The 22,538-nt window shown below is 41.4% G+C and overlaps 1 protein-coding gene across 2 annotated transcripts in view; it reads right to left on the bottom strand.

Annotated features, from left to right (window-relative positions):
* The window catches only part of SH3PXD2B (SH3 and PX domains 2B), a 128,829-nt gene that overhangs the window by 44,858 nt on the left and 61,433 nt on the right, over nucleotides 1-22,538 (bottom strand). For both annotated transcript variants that reach the window (XM_018563117.1, XM_018563118.1), the window contains exon 4: nucleotides 8,605-8,681. In XM_018563117.1, coding sequence (XP_018418619.1) covers nucleotides 8,605-8,681 — 77 coding nt within the window. The remainder of the gene's footprint in view (nucleotides 1-8,604; nucleotides 8,682-22,538) is intronic.

Here is a 22,538-nt window from a genome sequence, read left to right as displayed (position 1 = left end):
GGGGGGGGGGAGGGACCCCCTTCCCCAGCAAACTCCAGAACGAAAAACTAGGGAGAAAACCAGGGGCAAAAATTAAGGGGACTCCACCCTAATGAAAGGACTCCCCTCTCAACTGAGCAGGGGGGGTCCAACCAATGAAGTATTTTTTATGTTCTTGCAGGGTCTTCACGTGTATGAAACATGGAGAAAGGTACATGTATTGCAGAGATGTACTGCCTATGCATTTTTTTTTTGCCCCCACACACACTTTAAGGTAAATCAATCATTACTGCAATTCAAATACGGTTGGTTTGGATGCATGTTATTCTTACACTGCTGTATTTAGCACCTAAAGGCTGTCCAGGTTTACTTTTACTAGCAATGCTTTTTGAGGATAGCTGGCAATAATCAAGTTGTATGGGGGATGTTAGACACTACTAGACATGTGCACTGCCAAAAAATTCGTTTCGTTTCGTTTTAAATTCAGATTTGTGTTATTTCGTTTTTCAGGATTCGGGTGTGAAAGTCAATTCGGATTCGGAATTCGGATGAAATTCGGTAGCGTTAGTACGAACGTTCGTTTCGTTTTCTGTTCTTATTCGTTTCTTATTCGTTTCGTTCGTTTGCAGCAAAAGTGACATTTGAGGGGGAAAAAATATTTTTCTCCTTCTCTAATGTCACTTTGCTCCAACGAACGAAACGAATAAGAAACGAATAAGAACATAAAACGAAACGAACGTTCGTACTAACGCTACCGAATTTCGGAAATGGAAATTCGGATTCGTTATGTGTGTAATTCGGATACATCCGAATGTCCGAATTTCCGAAAATTCGTCCGAATTTCGATTCGGAACGAATCGCACATGTCTAGACACTACTTAATTGTTCATTTCCCATGAGGAAAGGAAACAAATCATTGCTCCGCTGGGGAGAGCAGCGGGGATCCAGAGAAGCGGCGGGAGGAGAGGACATGCCGATCTACCAGTGATCGCTACGCGATCGACTGGTAGATCGCGATCGACCTTGTGGGCACCCCTGCTCTACATAGTTGAGAAACATAACGCAGGAACCATTCTTAGAGGAACCCTACAAAACAGATAATGGAGACCGTAGGTATAAGTCACTTATTAGTTGCTCCTATTTATGGTGTGTAAAAAAACAATACAAATAATACCCTTACAGTGGGGCTACCCTCTTCTCCAGCTTGTGGATTGTCCCTCAGCATCCTCGCATAAAATGCAGGGAAAAAAAAAAGTCAGTGGGCCTCAAACCACCCGGAGCGTGGGGCTGGGATGGGGGGGTCACAACACGCCAGGGAGAATAAAACAACTGCTTGTAATACTTTTTGTTAGCGCACAATACCACAACACGATGATGTGAAAATGACTTAAAGGAAGACTAAAGGAAATTGCCATGTCTGTGCATTGGAACTGTCCAAAGCACCTGGTGTGAACAGACCCTTACATAAAGGAATAGATTGAATCATTTCTGATTACAAATACCTGTGGCATGGCTTTCCGACATGCTGCCTATAACAAATCTGGAAAGATTTATCATAATCCTTAACACTACAATTTAGGGCACAGATGTATTCTAGTAAAGAAAATAACTAAGTGAATGCCAGGGCAGAACAAGCACTGAGCAGAATGATGTGTACTTTGGCAGCTCAGCCCCAATCTCATTCACTTTAGGACTACACATGTGTTCAGCACCTTGGACTACATGTGCTACATGCCAAATGTAGATTTTGTTACTGTACTCTCTGGCATTGAAGGAGTAGTGTACTAACTTGTCAACATAGACAGGTTTCCGGCAGATAGAGGTCACTAAGCACACAGTGGAGGCCTTCATACATTATGCCTGCATATGGAGATGCTTCAAAAGGACCATTGCTCACAAGAAAAGCATAAAGGGCATGTCAGAAGGGCAATTTGGAACAATTCTTTGTGGTTACAAATTGATAATGCTAGTGATATAGTTGCAAAGTGAGGTTTATGCAGCTACAGGTCAAATGCATGCTGCATCAATTCAAACTGCACTCCTTCAGTGATTTGTAGCTAAGCCATAAAGGTGAATGCAGAACGACTGTCACTGAAAACCTTGTCACAGACAAGAAATGCTGCACAAACACAATTGCTGAGAGACCGGACTACAAATCACTGTAAAATTAGCGAGTCTGTGAATAACTTTGATTTCCTTAGTGAGAAATGGCTCAAAACAGAAAAAGAAAATCACTGCAAATAAACTGCCAATCTGACATAACCCTTTAAGAGATGTCTGCCTGTGTAGTAACATCTAGAGCAGCCTTTCTCAAGCAGGGTGCTGCGACACCCTGGGGTGCATTATTTTTATGTCAGAGGTGCCTTCAAATTTTTGCACAAGGTCATGTCTTTTCATGACGCAGGCGACCCGACACCAGCACCATGGAAACCCATGATGATAACCCAGGGCGGGCTGAATCCAGGACCTCCCCATCATTCAGAGGAGGACAGAAGTCAGCCTCAGTGCTAACCTGCTCTGCAACACCACCTTTTTTCCCCCCTAGTGTTCCTCGTTAAAAAAGGATAACAGACTGGTATAGATTTGGGGGGGGGGCTTAAGTCATTTTATACAATTTTACATTTATGTTTTTTACATTTTAGACAGGGGTGCCTCGTGATTTTGCAAGGGTGCAGTGATGAAAAGAGGTTAAGAAATGCGCAGTAAGAATGTGCAGAATTGCCAGTAAGAATATGTGCCTATATATCTTTGGCCCGTGTTAGTACCATAATCTTAAAACCAGGACATGCCTCATGAAGTAAAACTGTTTTTAAAGCTTGCATCTTCAAATCTTAATGTGCATCTTTGTCACTTTAATACCTCCCTCTCTAGCTGCACATGCTTTCCTATTCTTTTCTTCTCCATCGCCCTGTTCAGCTGCCAGGAGCACAGCGATGGGTTAATTATCAAACATCAGCTATATCACTTAAGTGAGACACATGCTCCTTCATATCCAGAAGTACTGGGTTTTTTCTTTGTGGCTGAATGGATTGGCATTGGGGGAAAGGCAAGGCAAGTAATGGGCATGGTCAAGCAAAGGTCTGCTCTAAGTCACCCAGCAAAGGGTATTACTTCAACGGCAAATGTCTTATTAAACCTGGGTAGAAGTAAACAGTCCCAACCAGATTTTTTGCCCCAAATTGTTTGGATGATCAGGACCTTCGTATGTGTACATGAGAGATCATGGTTTTATAGGAATGTGCTAATTAGATCGAAGTGTAAAGGTGCCCATACACTGCACGATTATCGTACGATAATCGTATGCGATCGGTTTTTCGTACGATAATCGAGCAGTGTGAACGGAGACGTGCGACCGTTTCTACTGTACGGTCGCACGTCTTCTGTCGAACCAGCATGTTCGAAAACCAGCCGGGAATCGTACGATTCTCGGCTGGTTAGAACGGTGCTCGGAAGATAAATGCTGAACGGGCCGGTGTGCGCACACGCACACTGCCCGTTCAGCATTGCGGTCATCGGAAGCCCGCCCCTCAGGGGGGTGGGCTTGCGATGATCGAGAGTGCGATCTGCCTGTCCAAGATAGGCAGATCGTACGTTTTTTTAATCCCTTTACAACCATCGCAAGACTAAAGTCTTGCGATGGTTGTAGAGTGTATGGCCACCTTAAGGGTGGCTTGGCACTTTATATCGTCATGCACCTCTCAGTTCAGATTACTTGATTGGTTCCATAATGAATGCACTAAGATATGGGTTACACCTGAGAAAGTTCTCATTGCTCTGAGTCTCCCATCTCTTCCAGGCACTCCTCATTCCTTTTGCCCTTCTAAAGACTCCTTACCTTTACAGATTCAATCTGCCTTGCACATCTGGGACTCCTATGTGGCTAAGGGGTTACTTTATTTCTTCTCTATTCCTTTGGTTACCTTGTCTGTGAACCAAATGTTTCCTCCTGCATTAGGTCAGCTTCATTTTTTAAAATGGTGTAGCATAGACAACGTTTCAGTGGCCCAAGCATTACAGGGCGGGGATCCCTCTTTACTGGCACAACTTTCCTTCAGTGTCATAATCAGCGCACTGCGTGGTTGGAATATTTACAACTCTCCCACTTTGTACAATCTCCTTCTCCAATGCCACTCCTCACCAGACCTCATATGACTTTTGAAACGGTCCTGACACAACCTCGTGACCAAGTGACTCAGCGAGACCTTCCTCATTTTAAAACTCATTGGGAAATGCACGTGAAGAGCTTAACTTGGACAAAACATTAGTTTTTACTCACCAGGCTTCTGTTTCCTATCTAGATGGTACTTATGTCTAGCCCCCATACATAAATGTGACCCCTTGATTTCCACCTTATGTCGGCCTGCTCGAGGGAACCGGGGACAATGTTGCATATTTGGGGTACACGTACAAAGGTGATCCCCTTTTGGGACAATGTTCTCAACGTGTATCATAGTATTACTGGAGATGTCATACCTAACCTTCCCCAAATTACATTGCTGTCTATGATACCAGGTACATGTAAACAAAACAAACAGGGATTACTACGTCACTTTCTATGTGCTGCACGCACAGTTATCGCTAGGTGTTGCCGTTCTCCGCACACCCCTCGTATGTCACACCAGGTGTGTGAAATAGACTCTGTCAGATGGAGGAGGCAATCAAGGGAAAGGGGCACTAACAAAGTATTTTCACTCACTGGTCTTCTTGGATTTATTACGGGAAAACCAATGTTTTTCAATCATTTCTGTGACTTATGTACTTACTAAGATTTTTGCTGTGTTATGGGCGAAGAGAGAGGTTATTCACCTTCCTCCCTTCCTCCTTAACCCCCCCCCCTTGTTTCCCCCCTTTACAATTATTTCTATAGTTATTCCCATATCAGATTTAATTACAATCTGCTGCCATCCTAATTACATCTATAGCTCTATTTCAGTTTGTGATATTTTCGGAATTCACCATGCCACATATATGGATATATACGTTTTCTTACTATTTCATATAACTTGTTTTTTTATTATATTTCATTTTACATGTTTCTTTGACATCTATATGACTCTGTAATTCACGTTATTTTTCTTAATAAAATATGATTAAATATAAACCTGGGTAAAAACTATAGTAAAGTGATGGTCTCCCTAATCTGTCAGTGTGAAAAATTGGGATTGCAGTCCCCTGATGCAGCGCTACCACGAGGGTGAGGGTGATTGGGTGTGGATTTTTTACGCTAGGTGTGCAGCTTCTTGGAATGCGGAACGGGGTGTCCGACGTATGTCAAAGAGAACAAAAAATGGGGATAGAAGCGCTACTACCATAAGTAATTGGATTTATGCAAAAGTGAAAGACTTACCAAAAAGTAATAGCTGATGCGATATCATCGATGAGGGGTGGATGGATGGGGAACCTCCACTGGTGGGGATTATGAGCAATCAATTGTGCTTGTGGGAAGGTCAGGGGGAATTGAGGGTTTGGGGGGTGCAAACAACATTCACCTGCCCACATTTGCCTTCTCCCCGAGACTCAGCGCTCGTCGCCCCGGGCGTCCCTGCTCGCACCCTCGAGCGCTGAAGTCACACCACTCCCACTGACTCTCCCGGCTCTGCCGCCTGCAGTGTCCATCTCCTGGCAACCGCCTATCACAACATTCTCCGCTCTCTGTGCCCGCCCGCCTCCAGCCGTCCTCTCCCCCTGACACACAGCTTGTTGTCTCGGGCTGGCTTGCTCGTGCCCTCGAGCGTTGGAGTCTCATCACTCCCATCAGCGATTCATTGCTGGACACCTTGGTCTCCATCCCAGTCTCTTACCACCCCCCGCGCACACCCGATCCGTCCAGTGCATATGCCCACAATGACCTGACACTTCCAGCCGCCAGACCCATCACCCTTAAGCAGCAACACAGTGCACACCAGCTGCACCATACCCCTCTCAGTCCCAACAGCATCCAACAGCCCATGTCCACCCGTGCCTGTCACCCCCCTCCCATGCATTAATCGGACCTAGGCTCCCACCACCATCCAGCCCCCCCCAAACCCTCAATTCCCCCTGACCTTCCCACAAGCACAATTGGTTGCTCATAATCCCCACCAGTGGAGGTTCCCCATCCATCCACCCCTCATCGATGATATTGCATCAGCTATTACTTTTTGGTAAGTTTTTCACTTTTGCATAAATCCAATTACTTATGGTAGTAGCGCTTCTATCCCCATTTGTTGTTCTAATCTGTCAGTGTGTCTGTTTGAACATTGCCATTAATACATTACGCTACATTTGTATTTACCATTTTCGAAAGCCCAATTGAACCTTTAAACAAATTCCAGGTGCATCAAAGGTGTTGAATGTCTTGCAAGTAATTTTCTTTCTAAAGCAACCACAGTCTGGGTAGAAAAGCCTGTACCCTTGACCAAGAGCTGCAGAGTGGGACGCTTATTCTCTTTGGGAATGCATTAATAGTTATGCAGAGGTCTGACATGACCCGTAAATAGTCAGACCTATAGTTATGCAATTAGCATCTTTAAGTTTGTCTCCTTTGTTTTAAAAAGGCTGCTCAGTATATAGCGCGCTGTTGCCCGTTATATACTGAGAGCACCGCAGCCGGAACGGATCCCGACAATGCTGTCGAGATCCACCCATCTGTGTGAGTGACAGCTGGCTCTGCCTTTCTAGAGACTGACAGTCACCGCTCCCTGCAGGGTGATGATCGGAAGCGAGTGACGGTATGTGTTCGCTCACTTCCCGAACTATAGAACTTCCCAAACGATTGTCACACATCGGCTCGAACTAGAGCTGCAACAGTTAATCGATTTAGTTGATTAAAACTGACTACAAATCCCAGCAATAATACATTATATACAGTGCAATGCAGAATAACCCCAGCTACAGAGGACTACAAATCACAGCAATAGTACATTATAGTATAATGTACTATTGCTACATTCCTCTATAGCTGCTGGTATTCTGCACTGCGCCGCTGTATAATGTACTATATTGCACACCACACTCCAGACCATACTTCCACCGTGCCAAGCTTGCTCCCGTGATGGACTACAATCTCAATAGAAACTAGTAGTCCATCACTGGAGCCCTTTTTTTTGTTTATCCGATTAGTCGATTAATCGAACTTAATAATCGGCTAACTAATCGATTATGAAAATAATCGTTAGCTGCAGCCCTAGCGCGAACTAAGAGGCTGATTGAAAAATCACTCACCTCATAGTTCTCCTTTAAGCTGAAATTTATAACGTGTAACTCATCCTATATCAGGATGCTACATTTAAAGTGGAAGCAAAAACATTTTTCCATTTTGGAGAGGACAAGGGAAGGTTATAAGACCTGCCAGTTATGTTTTTTTCTTGGACTGCCAGTTTTGTTTTTTTCTTCAGAAAGGGAGTGGAAATCCCTCCAAACTATGAGAAACTCCAGTTATCACCCAACTCAAAATTTGGGATGTTCTTTCACTTTTGGTGATAAGTGACCAGGACAAAAAGGGTGAATTTCCTTAACCCCTTCATGACGGGAGACGTACAGTGTACGTCCCGTCACAAAGTGGCTATATGACTGGCCACGTACACTGTTACGTGCCGAGTTATATTAGCCTCTGTAATGCTGGTAACTGCTGATTCTCAGCCGTTCCAGTCATTAATGAATGCCTCACTATTGAGGCCTTTACATTCAGATACGGGTTCGCTAAATAGCGATCCTGTATCCGACAGCTGAAGATAGCAGAGGTAGCAGTGACTCACCTCTCTGCTATTCGTTTTGACAGCTGGAGAGCCTGGCCCGATGTTAAATGATACATTTCAACCACTAGATACAAAATGTATCTCTTGAGTGAAATGTATCAGTTTTGATCGTCTAGGAACGATCAAAGACCTTTAGTGAGATCTGATTCTGACATGCTGTCAGGATCAGTCTCTAAAGTTATTATTAGCTGTATCTAAGCTCGGAGCAGCCTGATAATAACTAAAAAATGTAAAAAGTTAATTTATTAAGCAGTCATAGTGATTTCTTGATATAAACTGACAAAAAAAAAATATTTTTTTTTTACACTTATTTTTTTTACAAAGTGTAAAAAAATAAAAGTGTACAAAAAATTAGGAAAATAAAACGTTTATATATAAATATATTTGTATACTATAATTATTAAAAAAATTCTAAAAAAAATAATAATAATCAAAACTTGCTGCTGTGGAAGAATCACACAGCAAAAATGTAAAAATGTTAAAAGTGTGTCAGTCATTTAGGAACAGAAACTAAAAACTAGCTCAGTCATGAAGGTGTTAAAGGAGAGCAGAAAAAAAACCTGACAGATTTTCTAATCCCTCTCCACTCAATACAAAACTAAAAAAAAAAAAAAGTTTTTGCTTCAGTTCTACTTTAAGGCTTTAAATCAGACCGGCAACTTCTGTGTGGTGAACCATAGTTATATATTGAATGTTTGTTTTTATAAAACAAAAACTGTATATGTATAAGAAAAAACAAACAATGTACTGAATTACTAAAGTAATATGTACTGAATATACATTTTAGTGTCATTTTAAAGAGTCTGAAACAGCTGCAAAAACTGTCTCCATTGTGGTGGTCACAACCTTTCCCCTTTCTGTTTAGTACTTTTACAAAGATTGAACTCACCTTGCAATATTCATCAATGGGTATTAGACGCCTCACTGCTACATCACGTATGTGACTTCTCCGGAACAGGATTTTTCCTAAAGGAAAAAAAAAAAAGAAAAGTTAGATCTTCTATAACCAATATCTATGAACAGGTTCACAGTTGTTCCACCTCAGACTGATCCTGCCAGTAGATCCATTATTATTCCACCAAGTCAAGTTGGCCAGCAAACTTTTCACTCACAAGTTGGGACAAAACATTTACTTGAATGCATTTTTAAGATTTAACTCCTGAGTTCAGTGTCGCTTTAACAACATTTTCTCGTCAACTGGCTGGTACAGTGCAATACTGCAGCTGTTGACACAATCTGTTTATTTTTACATTACTTCTAACGTATGGGAATATGATCCTGGGATACTGGATGGACTACTCCATTTCTTTTGTTATCATACCATGGCCTTTAGTATTGGTTTATGTTAAAAAATCTGAGGGTTTAAGGTCACTTTAAATTCAGAAGCTCTGACTATCTTCCAAATAATTACATTCTAGAGTTAGGTAATAAAGAGATTTTTCTTTCAGTTGCAGTATGAATGAGAAACACCCATGCACTCATGTCTTCTGCTTTTGTTGGCTTTTCCATCCACTTACTGGACTCAAGCCCTGCTCTGTTTTTCAATATGTTAATTTGCTCCCCCACACCTACACCAAAATGAAAGTTGAACTTATTTTTTAGTTTTGGATTTAGTGTGGAAGGGTTAGAAGTTCTGTAAGGTTTTAAGCGGAAATTTGCTCAATGGGTGCACATGCTGCAAGAACCCCAACAAGGGTTCTAACTCTTCCCCAATTTACTTAAAGTAACACTCTAAGTTTGCCCATTTAGGGCAAAGTGACAGTGTCTGCACATATCCCCCTCCCCACCCCACCCCACCCCCCATACATGTATACTTATCCTGTTATGCTCCCTCACAACCTCTCCACACAATAAGAGCCTATGGTAACAGAGTGTGGTTTTTGGGTATGGTGGAAAATGTAATTTCCCCTATATTATAGTGCTTAGGTCTAAGTAGCCAATCACCAGGACAAAACACTGTCACCTGGGGTGGGGTGCCCTGATGTCTTCCCCTTTTCTAATCTTTAACACCAGTATTTAAGAAAGGTGGGGGATGCTGTGGGGAGTTGGTAAGGAAGTGTGGCTGGTAAGCATACAGTACATGCCTGGGGAGGGTGGTCTATGTGCAAGCACTGGCATTTAGCTCTGAATGGGCAAAGTGACAGTATCTCTTTAAAATACTTGATTTGCAGTCTTAATTGCAATCTCTATAGGAAGCGAGGGGAATTATTTCAAAGTACTTCAAAGAGAGCCATACAAAACTAAATCGAATCTCATTCTATCCTAATCTAAAAAAACAAAAATATCCAGCCTCTAGTCTTTAGAAAAAAAAAAAAGCGGGACTGAGGTTTAGTATGACGGGCAAGGTTGGCTTACAATGTTTTTGGTATGGTTTTTAAATACCAAAAGAAAAAAAAGGTATCAGGTCTGCATGGTTCATTGTACAGGCAAACTTCTAGGATTTTTTCATGTTGAGCATTAAAAAAAATGGTTTACCAAAGTCTCAAGATTTGTTCTCGTTATCACACATGCTTCACCAATGCAATTTTAAAACTTGAATTAGAAGACAAATATAATGGGGTATTCAACAAATCATGCCAAACATGAACAATCTTTTCCTAACACAACTATACACTAAGAATAGTTTTGGAAGAAGACCAAATCAAATATTAGAAACTGCTAAAAAATCAAGTAAACACAACTGCAGTTTAAAGAGTATTTCTTAGCAACAAGTAAAACTCCACATACTTTATCTGTAAACCTTTAATTGTACTATACTTAGAAAGGCCAATCAAATCCCCTTTAATCCGAACTTCAGGCATATTTACGATATTATAACATTCCTGCTAATGCAGTTATGCAATCATTAAAAAACACTACCTATACTTTTAAATACAACTATTTAAGTACAGTATTGCAATTTTATTTTGAAATAACCCTCTTTAAAAAGGAGAATTATGAGGCGAGTGATTTGCACTCAACCTCATAGTTCGAGCCGACGTGTGACAATGAGACTGTCACAGGTTGGCTCAATAGATCTGGGACGAGAGCGAACACATACCGTCGCTCGCTTCTCGATCATCTCCCTGCAGAAAGCCGTGACTGTCACTCACGGCTCCCTGCAGGGATTCTCCCCCCTTCCTGCTCCGATCCTCCACTGCTGACTGGCGGAACGGAGGGGGAAGGGGGTGGGTACAGCTGGCTCTGCCTCTAGATAGGCAGAGCCAGCTGTCAATCACGCAGCTGGGTGGATCTCAATGTCGGGATCCGCCCCGGCTGCGGCGGTCTCAGTATACCTCGAGCTGTAGCTTACCCCATAAAAACACTTATCCCATAGTTCTCCTTTAATCCCCCTTGCAGAAGACCTTAGACTCGAAGAGGGAGGGATAGCATTATGAGGCAATCAGATGTGCAACAGTGTGCATGTGCTTACACTGAACATGCAAGAAATACAGGAGAGAGTAAAATGTGCAGCGATATCATGCACCAGTGGCATTGCTGCCCCAGCTTTGTCCAAACGCAAGTTGTTGCTAATCAGCAGAAAGTTGAGCTAATCAGTAGAAAGGTATCATGGCACACTCACAAGTCAGCATGTAAAAAAACTTGTCTCACCATGTGCTCCAAGATGGAGACTCTCATAGTTTAGAGTTAGGACCGCACTATAAGAGGTGCCTTGGCGCGGCAGTGCGGCTTTCACATCCTTTGCAGAAGACGTGTATCCAAACCTCTGTCATTGTCCTTAGTGGTGAGACAAGTTGTTTTACATGCTGGTTTGTGAGTGTGCCATGATGCCTTTCTACTGTTCTACTGTTCAAAGCCCATTTCGTGTGCACCTTGCTGTATAGTTGGTGGCAAGTTGTTGAGTGTGTTTGTCATTTGTTTTGCTAGAAAGTTGAGCTAGTGACATTATTGAAATTCAGTAGAGAAAAGTCAGCTCTATTGTCCGACAGAGCTGTTGGACTTTGCAAAGAAAACAACTAAACAACTACCAGATTAGCATGTGAATTATACTTGGTTTACACATTACACTTGTTGTGCCTTGTGAATGGTATTCCAACGAACCGTCAGTGCACCACAGTTTATGCATCTGTTGCCCTAGCAAAGATGCTGCCGGAACGATTTAGATCCATTGTGGTGAGTTAGGTAGCCCATTCAAATGAATGGGTTGCCTTAATGCAAGTTAACGTGCCCTGGAATGAATACGCCCATCATTAACTAGAATATGTGCTTTTTCCAGATTAGCATGTGAATTATACTTGGTTTACACATTACACTTGTTGTGCCTTGTGAATGGTATTCCAACGAACCGTCGAAAATTTTCTATGTGAAATTTTACAGGCATCACATAGGTACACATAGCTTAACAGAACACTGATCTTAACTTACACATCAAACCAGTATATCATGTGTTTCAAATGAGGAAGAGTGAAATATGTATGTTACTTAATATTTTACTTAATGGTTCCCTTAATTTCGCCCCTACCATCAATAGCAAGATAAAAGCTGTACATTAGTTGACATTTTTCAACTTCCATCTGTGTAAGTAAAACTGACAAATTTATTTATTTAAAAGCAGCAGACCCGAGTCAGATCCTATAAGTTATTCCTTCCTGCCTTAGGTTTATTTATACTATACTCTAAAGAAATTCTTGCACAGACACATGTTTTCATATATTTCCATTACCGAGCACAGCTTTGATTCATTCATTTTGTCTTTTCTAGGATCAAACATAAAACAAACAGCTAGTAATACTAGCTACATAAACCTGGTCATACATGGAGGTATGCAATCATACAGAAATCAATAATCTGACCTTGTGACAAATCTCTTTTCTCCCTGATATGTACATATGACTATTATTAATTACTACCTATGAGATTGCTTTTATTGTGCATGGTGGTTTCATTTTTGCAGTAAACAGTTCATGAAAATCTTATTCCGTGCAAATTATCTGTAAACAGAGATTTTAAATTTAACTAAAATGTCATTCATACACCTTTACATTTCTTATAATTGTGCAACACTAAGGGCCTACTGCCTTGCTACCAAATGCAGTAATGGGAATATATGAAAAAGTGTCTGCGCAACAATTTCTTTAGAATATAGTGTGCCCACTTACCATTACCACAAGCAGCATCTCGTGCTTCCCTGCCACACGCAGCACCTTCTGCTTCCCTGCCACACGCAGCACCTTCTGCTTCTCTGCCACACGCAGCACCTTCTGCTTCCCTGTCACACGCAGCCCCTTCTGCTACCCTACTACACGCAGCCCCTTCTGCTTCCCTACTACGCGCAGCAACTTCTGCTTCCCTACTACGCGCAGCAACTTCTTGCTTCCCTACTACGCGCAGCAACTTCTGCTTCCCTACTATGCGCAGCAACTTCTGCTTCCCTACTATGCGCAGCATCTCATGCCTCAACAGACACCATGGGTATTGTTTCACATTCTGCCTGTCATGGGTTAAATAACTAAAGCTCACTGGGGCCATGATCAAGTTAGGTAGAGAGCATATAGCAGGACCATGTTAGAAAACAGGGAATATGCTTAATAAGTCTCAACACAAAACACATTTTAAGTGCGATTTCCATGCATTTTCTTCCTTTTCCTTTTTGTAATTTCTGGTCTCCATTTTGTGGGTTGTGGATCTGGTCATGCTTGTAACATTGTAGATTCCTGGAAATAAACCTTTTTACATCGAGCTCCTGGCTATTGAGTGTGGCTTTACATATATTGGATTACTGGTGACGGCTGTGGTGTGTCTGTCTGCCAGCACCTGGCATTTTGGATTGGACTGATGATTCAGGGCATATGCATGTGAGCAGTGTCCTTTTCGCAATCTTTTCTATTGTGTCTGTGTTAGTTGCAAATATTTACATGCGACTAGAAAAACGCAGGGAAATGTATCAAAACTGGAGCAGACAGAATCTAGCGCAGATGTGCAACTAATCAGCTTCTCTCTTTCATTTTCACAGCTTAACTGAACTGAAAAGAGAAGCTGATTGGTCACCATGGGCAACTGCTCCAGATTCTGTCTGCTACAGTTTTGATCAATTGCCTCGATTGTATTTACTGCTTTTTTAGCATGCTTTCTATGCATTGCTAATAATTAAAATGTAAAATGCTTTTTTACTAAAAAATACAACACGCATCAAGCAAGATTTTTCAAAAACGCAATGCACTGCCTTCAAACACAATGCACTGATGTGAAGAGCTTTATAAATGGTAACGAGTTATAATATATAACATAAAATGGTAACAAGTTTTCATTCACTTTTAGTGTTCTGTGATCATGCGTTTTAGCACACAGGAAACACAGTGGTGTGAACAGGTCCTAAACAGTGTGATAATTTAAATTGAAGATTTATTAGGGCAACTTTGCCATAAAAAAATAAAAGTTTGCTTGCAATTTTTAATCAACAAAAAGTAATAAAGTATTGAAATCAAATTATGAACTAGATAGGTCACAAACATTGAGGGCCGGTGCACACCTAGGCAAAACCCCACCGCGTGGCAATCGTGCAGGATTCCGTGCGGATTGCCACGTGGTCAGGAGCCGCCCAGGTGTGCACCGACCACGCTGTGGGTGTCATTATTTCCCAATGGCACCCCAGTCGCGCCGGGCGGATCGTGACTAAAACAGCTGCGTGTCATGCATCGCAGAAAAAAGGTACATGTAAATTTTTCTGCAATACACGCCTAGCTGTTTTAGCCGCGATCGTGTTCGGAAGCACGGGCGGAATCGCGGCGTGATCCGCCCAGCGTGACTGGGGTGCCATTGGAAAACACTGGCACCCACAGCACAATCGGTGCACACCTGGGCGGCTCCTGACCGCGCGGATTCCTGCACGATTGCCGCAGGGTGGGGTGTCGCCTAGGTGTGCACCGGCCCTAAGAGTCACAGACAGTGATGATACATAATTCCAGTTTCCCCTAAACAATCCTCTGACTCTCTTCCTCTTCTCATCTGCAGTGATCATTCAGGTTTGGACACATGTAAAACATAAATGATCTATTCCAAACGGATTCAGCTGCTGGGGCTGGTAAACATATAAAATGTCAATTTAATGTATTTCTGTATCGTGGGAATTGAAATAGTTCTGTATTTTATCACGCCTCTCAAATAGTTGGTTGTGTTAGTATGATTAATTTTTAGCTGCCAAAGCTGTTCTATAGCAAGCTAATGTTTTCCATATATATTTGGGAGAATGGGAAAGCCTATGTCCTAATTTCACCTCCACTCCTGTTACAAAGGCAAACAATGTCATCAATCCAGACACTACAGGAACACTCCAGGGTCAGGACAGCAATGTGCTCATAGTTCATTTTTTGACAGTGGACAATGGTTGCTTCATTGTACATTTTAACTATTTAAAGGGAAATCTGACTTTGAAAATTGATAGCTTACTATGAAGCATTTTTTTATGCTGCACATTTAAAAAAAACAATACTTCTAGGTATTAACATTTACAATTTAGCTTATAGAATTCATAAAATTAAAACAAATCTTTAAAAAAATTAATGAATCTTCATTACATGAACCACTATACAATTAGGCTGACATTTGTGGTCCAGTTTGGCCACCTCATTGCTTTAGCATTACATACAATAACTTCGTAGATATGAACCAGGAAAAGAAATCCAGTTACGAATCATGATTTCCGTATTCCTACACGAGCTGCGCTATTAGTTAGCATGATGGAAAGGAGTGCTGGCCAGATGGACATCATTTCTGAAGGGCTTTCATGCCAAAGAGCTACCAGTTTCAGTAATATGCGACATTCCATTCCAAAGTAGTCAAATTGGTTTACCAAGTTAAAGTAGAATTGATGCCAAAGCGTTTTGTTTTTTTTTTATTTGGGATAGAGTCCCCAGCGTTCTCTTGTCATCTGCATCACAGTGGGAAGTTTTCCCTTCACCTTCTATCCGATAACCACAGCAGAAAGAGAGAGTAAATACCTCCAAAGAGAGGGAAGATTGGTATTGGAAGATTTCTTATTCATTCCTTTTCTGGTAAAAACACAGAATTTGGTATTTTCTTTTACTTCCAATGATAACGTTCACCAGGACCCCAATGGGGACACAGACAAGACATGACAAGTGTTCTATTCCCTCTCCACTCAAACCAGAACTAAAAAAATTATGCACTTTAAGTTAATGGCTTCAGCAATCCCCTAATTGTAGACATAGTCCTGCTTATTTAATTTAAGGAATGCTTCTTCAAAGTAGATGAATACCTGTATGATGCCTCCAATGCCCAAATCTATTAAAAAAAAAAAAGCCTTTAAAAAGGCGCCCGCTTGCATCCTTAGATAATTTTCACTGCACCCAAGAATCCCAAAAACCGGGGAGTGGTGGGGTGGGGGTTAAATAGACTATATCTGCCTTCTACCATCCTCCACACCTTCCTACTGGTTAACAATTTTTCTCACTAACCAACAAAAAGAGAAACATGCTGAAGATGGGTGCAGTATGATATTTGTAACCTGGGTTTTGGCTAGTCTGGGGCAGAGTAAGATTATCGAAAGGTGTGAACAAGCACTGCTAGGTCCCTGCTCTAAGAAACGAAGACTGCTAGGGAAGTTAAACCCCCCAAACAAGGTTCACTTTATTTTTAAAATAGTAGGCAGGAATGTGTTCATGGAGCCAGAATGTTCTTATTCTACACAGGTTTCCCCTGGAAGCTGTTGTGCATATTTGCAACCTGGGTTTTGGTGAATCCGGGAGCAGAGTAAAGATTATGTAAAGACACAGACAGATATTATAGTAGGAAGATATTTGTTCATGGAGTTTGCATTTTCCTATTCTGCATGGGTTTCCTCTTTTAGTCCTGTTTCCTTCTTTAAAAAAAAAAACAACACACAACAGAAAGAAAGAAAAATCAATCATGAGGCCGATTATGCTCTTCCTATATCTGGTTTTAGCACATGTGCACATACAGGATATGGTTACCCCAATTGTGGTTCCGCAAGCCAGAAACAACTAGAAATAAAAAGCAGATTTGGTGCTGGATGCTGAAAGGGACTTTCATTTTTTCAGCTTCAACTCCCATTATCACGAGTTCCAACAAATCTCATAATAATGTGGAACAGTCCATTAAAAAGACTGCAGTCTAAAAGAGAAGGTATCTATAGTCTTGATCAAAAAGAAATACTATTCCTTCTACGAGTTCAGGCCTGGCTATTTAGTATTCTATATGGTGACCAGACTGTCACAATATCAATGGTTTACTGCACAGAGCCTAGTCCCAGAAGATGAACTGCCATTTGTCCTGCAATACAAAAGAACAGTGTTCCGGATCATTCAGTTTCCTTGGCGCCAGACAAGCTCAGCACTCTCTACTTTATGCATGCTACCTAAAACATCTTGTGTTAGATTCTGTGTGCTACAAAAAAAATGGAAAAATTACGAATGAAGATCGGAATAAATTGACCTACAGAACAGATATTTCATTGGTGATAACTGAACAACAATGCCAACAAAAATGTAAAGTAGTTCAAAGAAATGTATAAATTGTAGACGTCAATTTTTCAGAACTTTTCTGTGGTCTTGTGGTATTCCTGGTCCTGGCAGAAGTAGCCAGCACATTCTGCAAGAGATTCCTTTATTAGATGCAACCCTCAAAAAGCCCAGAGAGATTTCAGTAAGTGAGCATGAACTAAACCCTACTGCCTTGTCCTTTACATTCAACTTTTTAGCTCATCTGCCTTCACGGCATTTATAGGCAGAAAGGAAGGTCACTGTAAAGCACGACCATTATATCCACACATACACATCAAAACAGACCTAATGTTAGAAAATAAGAAAATGCCACGTATATAATATATTTATTTTTGGAGGGGGTAGTGTTGTTGGTTATGGCTTAAATTTAAAAAAGACAAAAAAAAACAACATAACCTTGAGCTGGCTTGGCCCATAAATTAACGCTTTTAGAGCAGAGGCAAAGAGAGATCAATGGTTATATTTGCCTAGATATATAAAAGGGGCTGTGTTTTAAAGTTGGAGGTAACACTTTGCTTTTCCAGTCCCAGTTCTTTAGCACATAGTTGCAGCATAGCTTGCTGGTCTTCTAGTTTTTTTATCCTATCTAATAATGTAGCTCCAGGAAAGCTTACTTGCCTTTTATTCTGGGCCTTGGGAGCCACTGAGGTAGACATACATACACACACTCATACAGAAATGTATATACACTGTATATAGATACGGAACAAATCGCAAAGATGGAGAATGCTTCCCGGGGAGGGTGGGAAGCAATACGTTTTTCACAAAAGGTTTTCAACCAAGAAAATTGTTTTTTCTTTATAGTCCATGGAGGGATAGAGAAGTAGTAATCAATCAACTTGGAGGTTCAAAAGCAATACCACTTCAGGGTGGCCAACAGAACATTAACAGGGAATCTTCAGGAAAAAGAATAGCCACAGAGATTAATACCATAATATAAGGCTAGAGAAAACAAGCCAAGGGCCTACATAGAAATCCTGAGGTCAAAAAGTATCACAGTTCAGTTCTACAAACATATGTGGCCATCTTAGCTCTGGTTCCACTAGCATGATCGACTGCTCTGCTGCGGGTCCTACAAGTGTTCTCTCTCTTCCTGCCTTATTTGCTGTGCTGGTCTGGCTGCTTTAGGAGTAGCCACACCTCACCTGATGTTAATATAGGTTGCTTCATAACTAGTTCCTGCCAAGTCTCCCAATTCACCTTTGTATTCAAAGTGACATTAAAGTCACGTTTTTTTTTTCTTTCCATTGTAATTCTGCTTTTAATGCTTACCTTGTGTGATGCCTCTGGCTGCGATCATCATCTTCCTTTCACCAGTTTCCAGCAGTCCCTACATCGCTGGTGCTGGTCTCTGATTCAGCGAAGACTGTGTCCCACGGAGTCAGCCGACGTACACGCTCCCGGCTGAGTGCATTCACTGAGACAGTCTCTCTCCACCTCTCCCTGCCGGTGACATGTACTGCGCATGCGCCCACCCACATCATCCTCCTACGCGGCCATTCTTATGTCGTGGCATATATCTACAGTAGATATATGCAAAAAAAATTAAGACTAATTCTACTTTAAGCTGTGCTCAGACTCGCATTTCTTTCCTAAGCGATGGTGTATTCCAAGGCCCAGGCCAAGAAACTTCAGTGATCTATGCTCTCCTGCAACTCAATTGGCTTCTGTGTGCTCCCTGTGCACTCTAGTAAACATCCAGCAATCCTGCCCCTGTTCACTCTAGTTGATTTACAGCAACCCAGAGTAGTCCAGATGTCAGCAGCGCAGCCCATCAACCCTTGCAGGGTACACTTGTGAAAACCAGGCGCTTCGCCTGACACCTTCATTTAACGTGCAGACAGCACGGAGTCCTCAGTGAGAGGTAGGACATAATGGGCAAAACAGATGTGACCCATAAAGAGACCATCCATTGAAGCAAAGAAGGTTTAAGGGAGAAAGACAAGAAGGCCTTCCAATTTTGATATAAAAGGAACTCTAGAAGAAAGAATCCCTAAAAAGACTGAGATTTTTCCAGGTAGGAGAATGTACAAATCAAGCAACAGGTGCTGAAAAATGTAGACTTACCATAGGAGTACACAATTCTCACAAGGGGTAAAGGTTGGGTACAAGCATCTTAAACAGAACTAAGTTATGAAGAAAAGCGTGTGAATAGTATAAAGGTGTACGAGCTGACATGCAAGACAAACAGCACCCAGAGACAAGACTAATATCCAAACTCCTCCAGCAAGAGGCAAAACATAGCCTGAGAGGTGTGACAGGGAGCCAGGTGACAGAAGTGACACAGCCAGAGATACCCCTACGACTAGGAACCAAATAGTAAAAACAGGACCCTAGAAGAAAACAGCTAGGTATAAAAGAAGGGTAAAAACGCCTTCACTAACAGAAGTATATGAGAATCCTTCAAATGGAGCAATTCCAAACTGGAATGTGTGGAGAGACTAGCTCATGCAGTGTTTACGTATCTTGAATGAAGGGGGGAAAAGGACGTCTGTTAATAGAAAGGAAACAGTGCCCTGCCTCCTACAACACTAGCAGCATGGCTGTGGGTGGAGGTATATGGAGGCTGGCCTTCAAAGGTTTTCTGCTTGCCAGTGTCCACCACCAGAAGGCAGCTGAAAACCCAGTTATCTAGGATTACTAATTCTCCTGTGTCCTCCATGGACGATAAAAGAGGTAGGTTCACTGAAAGCTAGTAAGATCTACATTTAATGGTCAGGTGATGGTTAGCCACACACTAGCTACAGTAGGTACAATGAGGAAAATTATTATTTGATTCCCTGCAGATTTAGTAAGTTTTCCCATTTACAAAGAAATGAATGGTCTATAATGTTATCATAGGTGTATTTTAAAAATGATCGAGAAAGAATATCAACCAAAAATCCAGAAAAAAAAAAGTATTTGATCCCCCTACCAACCAACAATAATTCTGGCTCCCACAGACTGGCTATGTGGGACACAGATTAGTCCTGTCAATTTAAGAAGGTGCCCCTAACAACAACTCGTTATGTATATAAAAGGCACCTGTCCACAGAATCTTTCTTCCATTCAAACCTTACCACCATGGGCAAGACCGAAGACTGTCAAAGGACATTAGGGACAAGATTGTAGACCTGCATTAACCAACTCTTGCTGTGCGGGGGTAGTCCGACTAACGGTTAAGAAAATGTGTGTCCCGAGTTGAATATATATATATATATTCATGGAACTACCATTTTAAAAACAGGCTGCACTATACAAGCAATGTTTCACTTTATTTGGCTTCTGAAATGAAAGGTGCCTTTAGGACATGGGAATAGCAAGGCTAGTACTGTATGCCTTCTAAGAGAATTATTCATCATTCATAAAGCCAGCCAGGCGGTCACTTCATGTTGTGGCAGTGCCAGGGGTGAGGCTGAGAAATGAAAGCCATCCAAAATGAATGATGCCAATAACGGAACATCAGAGTCTTCATTCTTCAGAGTAAAACCAAACAGCAGCAGTAATGCATATTGTATGCAGCATTTGGTTACACAAATCTACCATCTCAAAAATAGCCTATAACATGCATAATAATAATAATAATAATAATAATAATAAATAATAATAATAAATAATAGGCAAGTAGGTACATTGCAAGTTTTGTTTTTCTATTGTATTTGGAATATGCAACTACCCTTCCCAACCATGTTTTAGGATGCATTCATTCCCTTCTCTTTACTTGCCCTGGACCATTGTGAAAACAATGATACGTGGCACATGTCTAATATACATGTTTCTCATTTTCAATATATTAGGGGATGGTAAAACCCCTCTTTCTTGTCTCCCATTAGGAAGATTTTTTAATTTTTTCACTTCCTGTCCTGGGTACACAACAGGAAGGGAGGAAGCTGCAGCTTAACCACTTGAAGGGCAGGGTGTTAAACCCCCTTCCTGGCCAGACCATTTTTCAGTATTCATCACTGCGGTACTTTGACTGGCGTTTATTCAGTCATGCAACGCTGTACTAAAATGAATTTTATACCATTTTATGGGAACGGATAGAGCTTTCTTTTGGTGGTATTTAATCACCACCGGGGTTTTTATTTTTTACTATACAACAAAAAAATTCCCTAAATTGTGAAAAAAAACTTGTTTCCCTATGAAATGTTATGAAACATTTATTATCACCCCAATTGTTTGGTAAAATATAAAAGATGGGGTCACGTCGGGTAAATAGACACCAAACATGTCAAGCTTCAAAATTGTGCGTGCCCGCGAAATCGCAGAAAACTACCAAAATTGGCCCCAAAACATTGGCTTTTTATTAGGGATGCACCGATATATCAGCCACCAAAACATATCAGCCGAAAATGGCACTTTTGGCAAAATGCAGAAGTGCAATTTTTCTGCCGATATAGCTGTGCATCCCTGCTTTCTCTCCTCCCCGTTGGGCGCTGCTATGTGCCCTAGCGGGGAGGAGAGAAACTGTCACATGCGGCCCAGCACTGCTGGAGGAAAGTGCTATGAGCGGCTGGCGTCTCTCCTCCCTGCACCGCTCAGCCTCCCATCACAGATCAGCTGTCAGATCAAGCTCCCCCACCCCCCCTCCACCCACTCAGCCTCCTGTGACAGCGTGTCAGGAAGAAGAGCGAGTACAAACACACAGCAATGAGTGATATGTTTACTATATCCTCAATTATGAATGCATGGGAGTGATCTACATCACCTCCTGTTCATTCATAATTGTGGTTATAGTAAACATACTCTGCCCTTATGTTATGAATGAACAGGAACACTCAGTATAGATGATTCCTGTTCATTTATAACAGGGGCTGCAGAAAAAGGGATTGAGGGATCTGTGTTCTCAATCTCTTTTTCTATTTTAAAAGGGAAGTATCAGGGGTCTGTCTGTTTAGAACCCTAATATTTCCCCGAAGCCCCTAAAAGTAAAGTAAAAAATAAAAATATCTAGTAAAAATAAGTATGAAAAATGTAAACGTTTATAAAAAAACAAACATTTTCGGTTCGACTTTTTTCATTTTGGTTTCGTTTTTAAAATTTTCATTTCGGTGCACCTCTACTTTTTATAGGACTTTGCACTCTTGTCACCATCTGCCTTACTGTACACTATGGCCGTTGCACCTTCATATGCTTATTAAGGTTATTGAGTGGATATCATTCCGGATCTAGATACACAATGTTCATTCACCATTTTGTACTTTACATCTTTACCACCATTTTGTAGGGATTCCCAACTCATGAGGCACCCCAACTGACAGGAAGATCCAAAGAAACCGAAACAAAAAGGAGCCTTCTGTAGTTGATACTGCCCTGTCTAGGACTTGGGTCTAAAAGTTAGTAGATTCAGCACTTGCCAACCTTT

This window comes from Nanorana parkeri, unplaced genomic scaffold, assembly GCF_000935625.1.
Source record: "Nanorana parkeri isolate BGI_ZX_2015 unplaced genomic scaffold, ASM93562v1 scaffold633, whole genome shotgun sequence".
Lineage (NCBI taxonomy): Eukaryota > Metazoa > Chordata > Amphibia > Anura > Dicroglossidae > Nanorana > Nanorana parkeri.
Note: the sequence above shows the minus strand (reverse complement) of the source record. Positions and strands in the feature narration are given on the sequence as shown.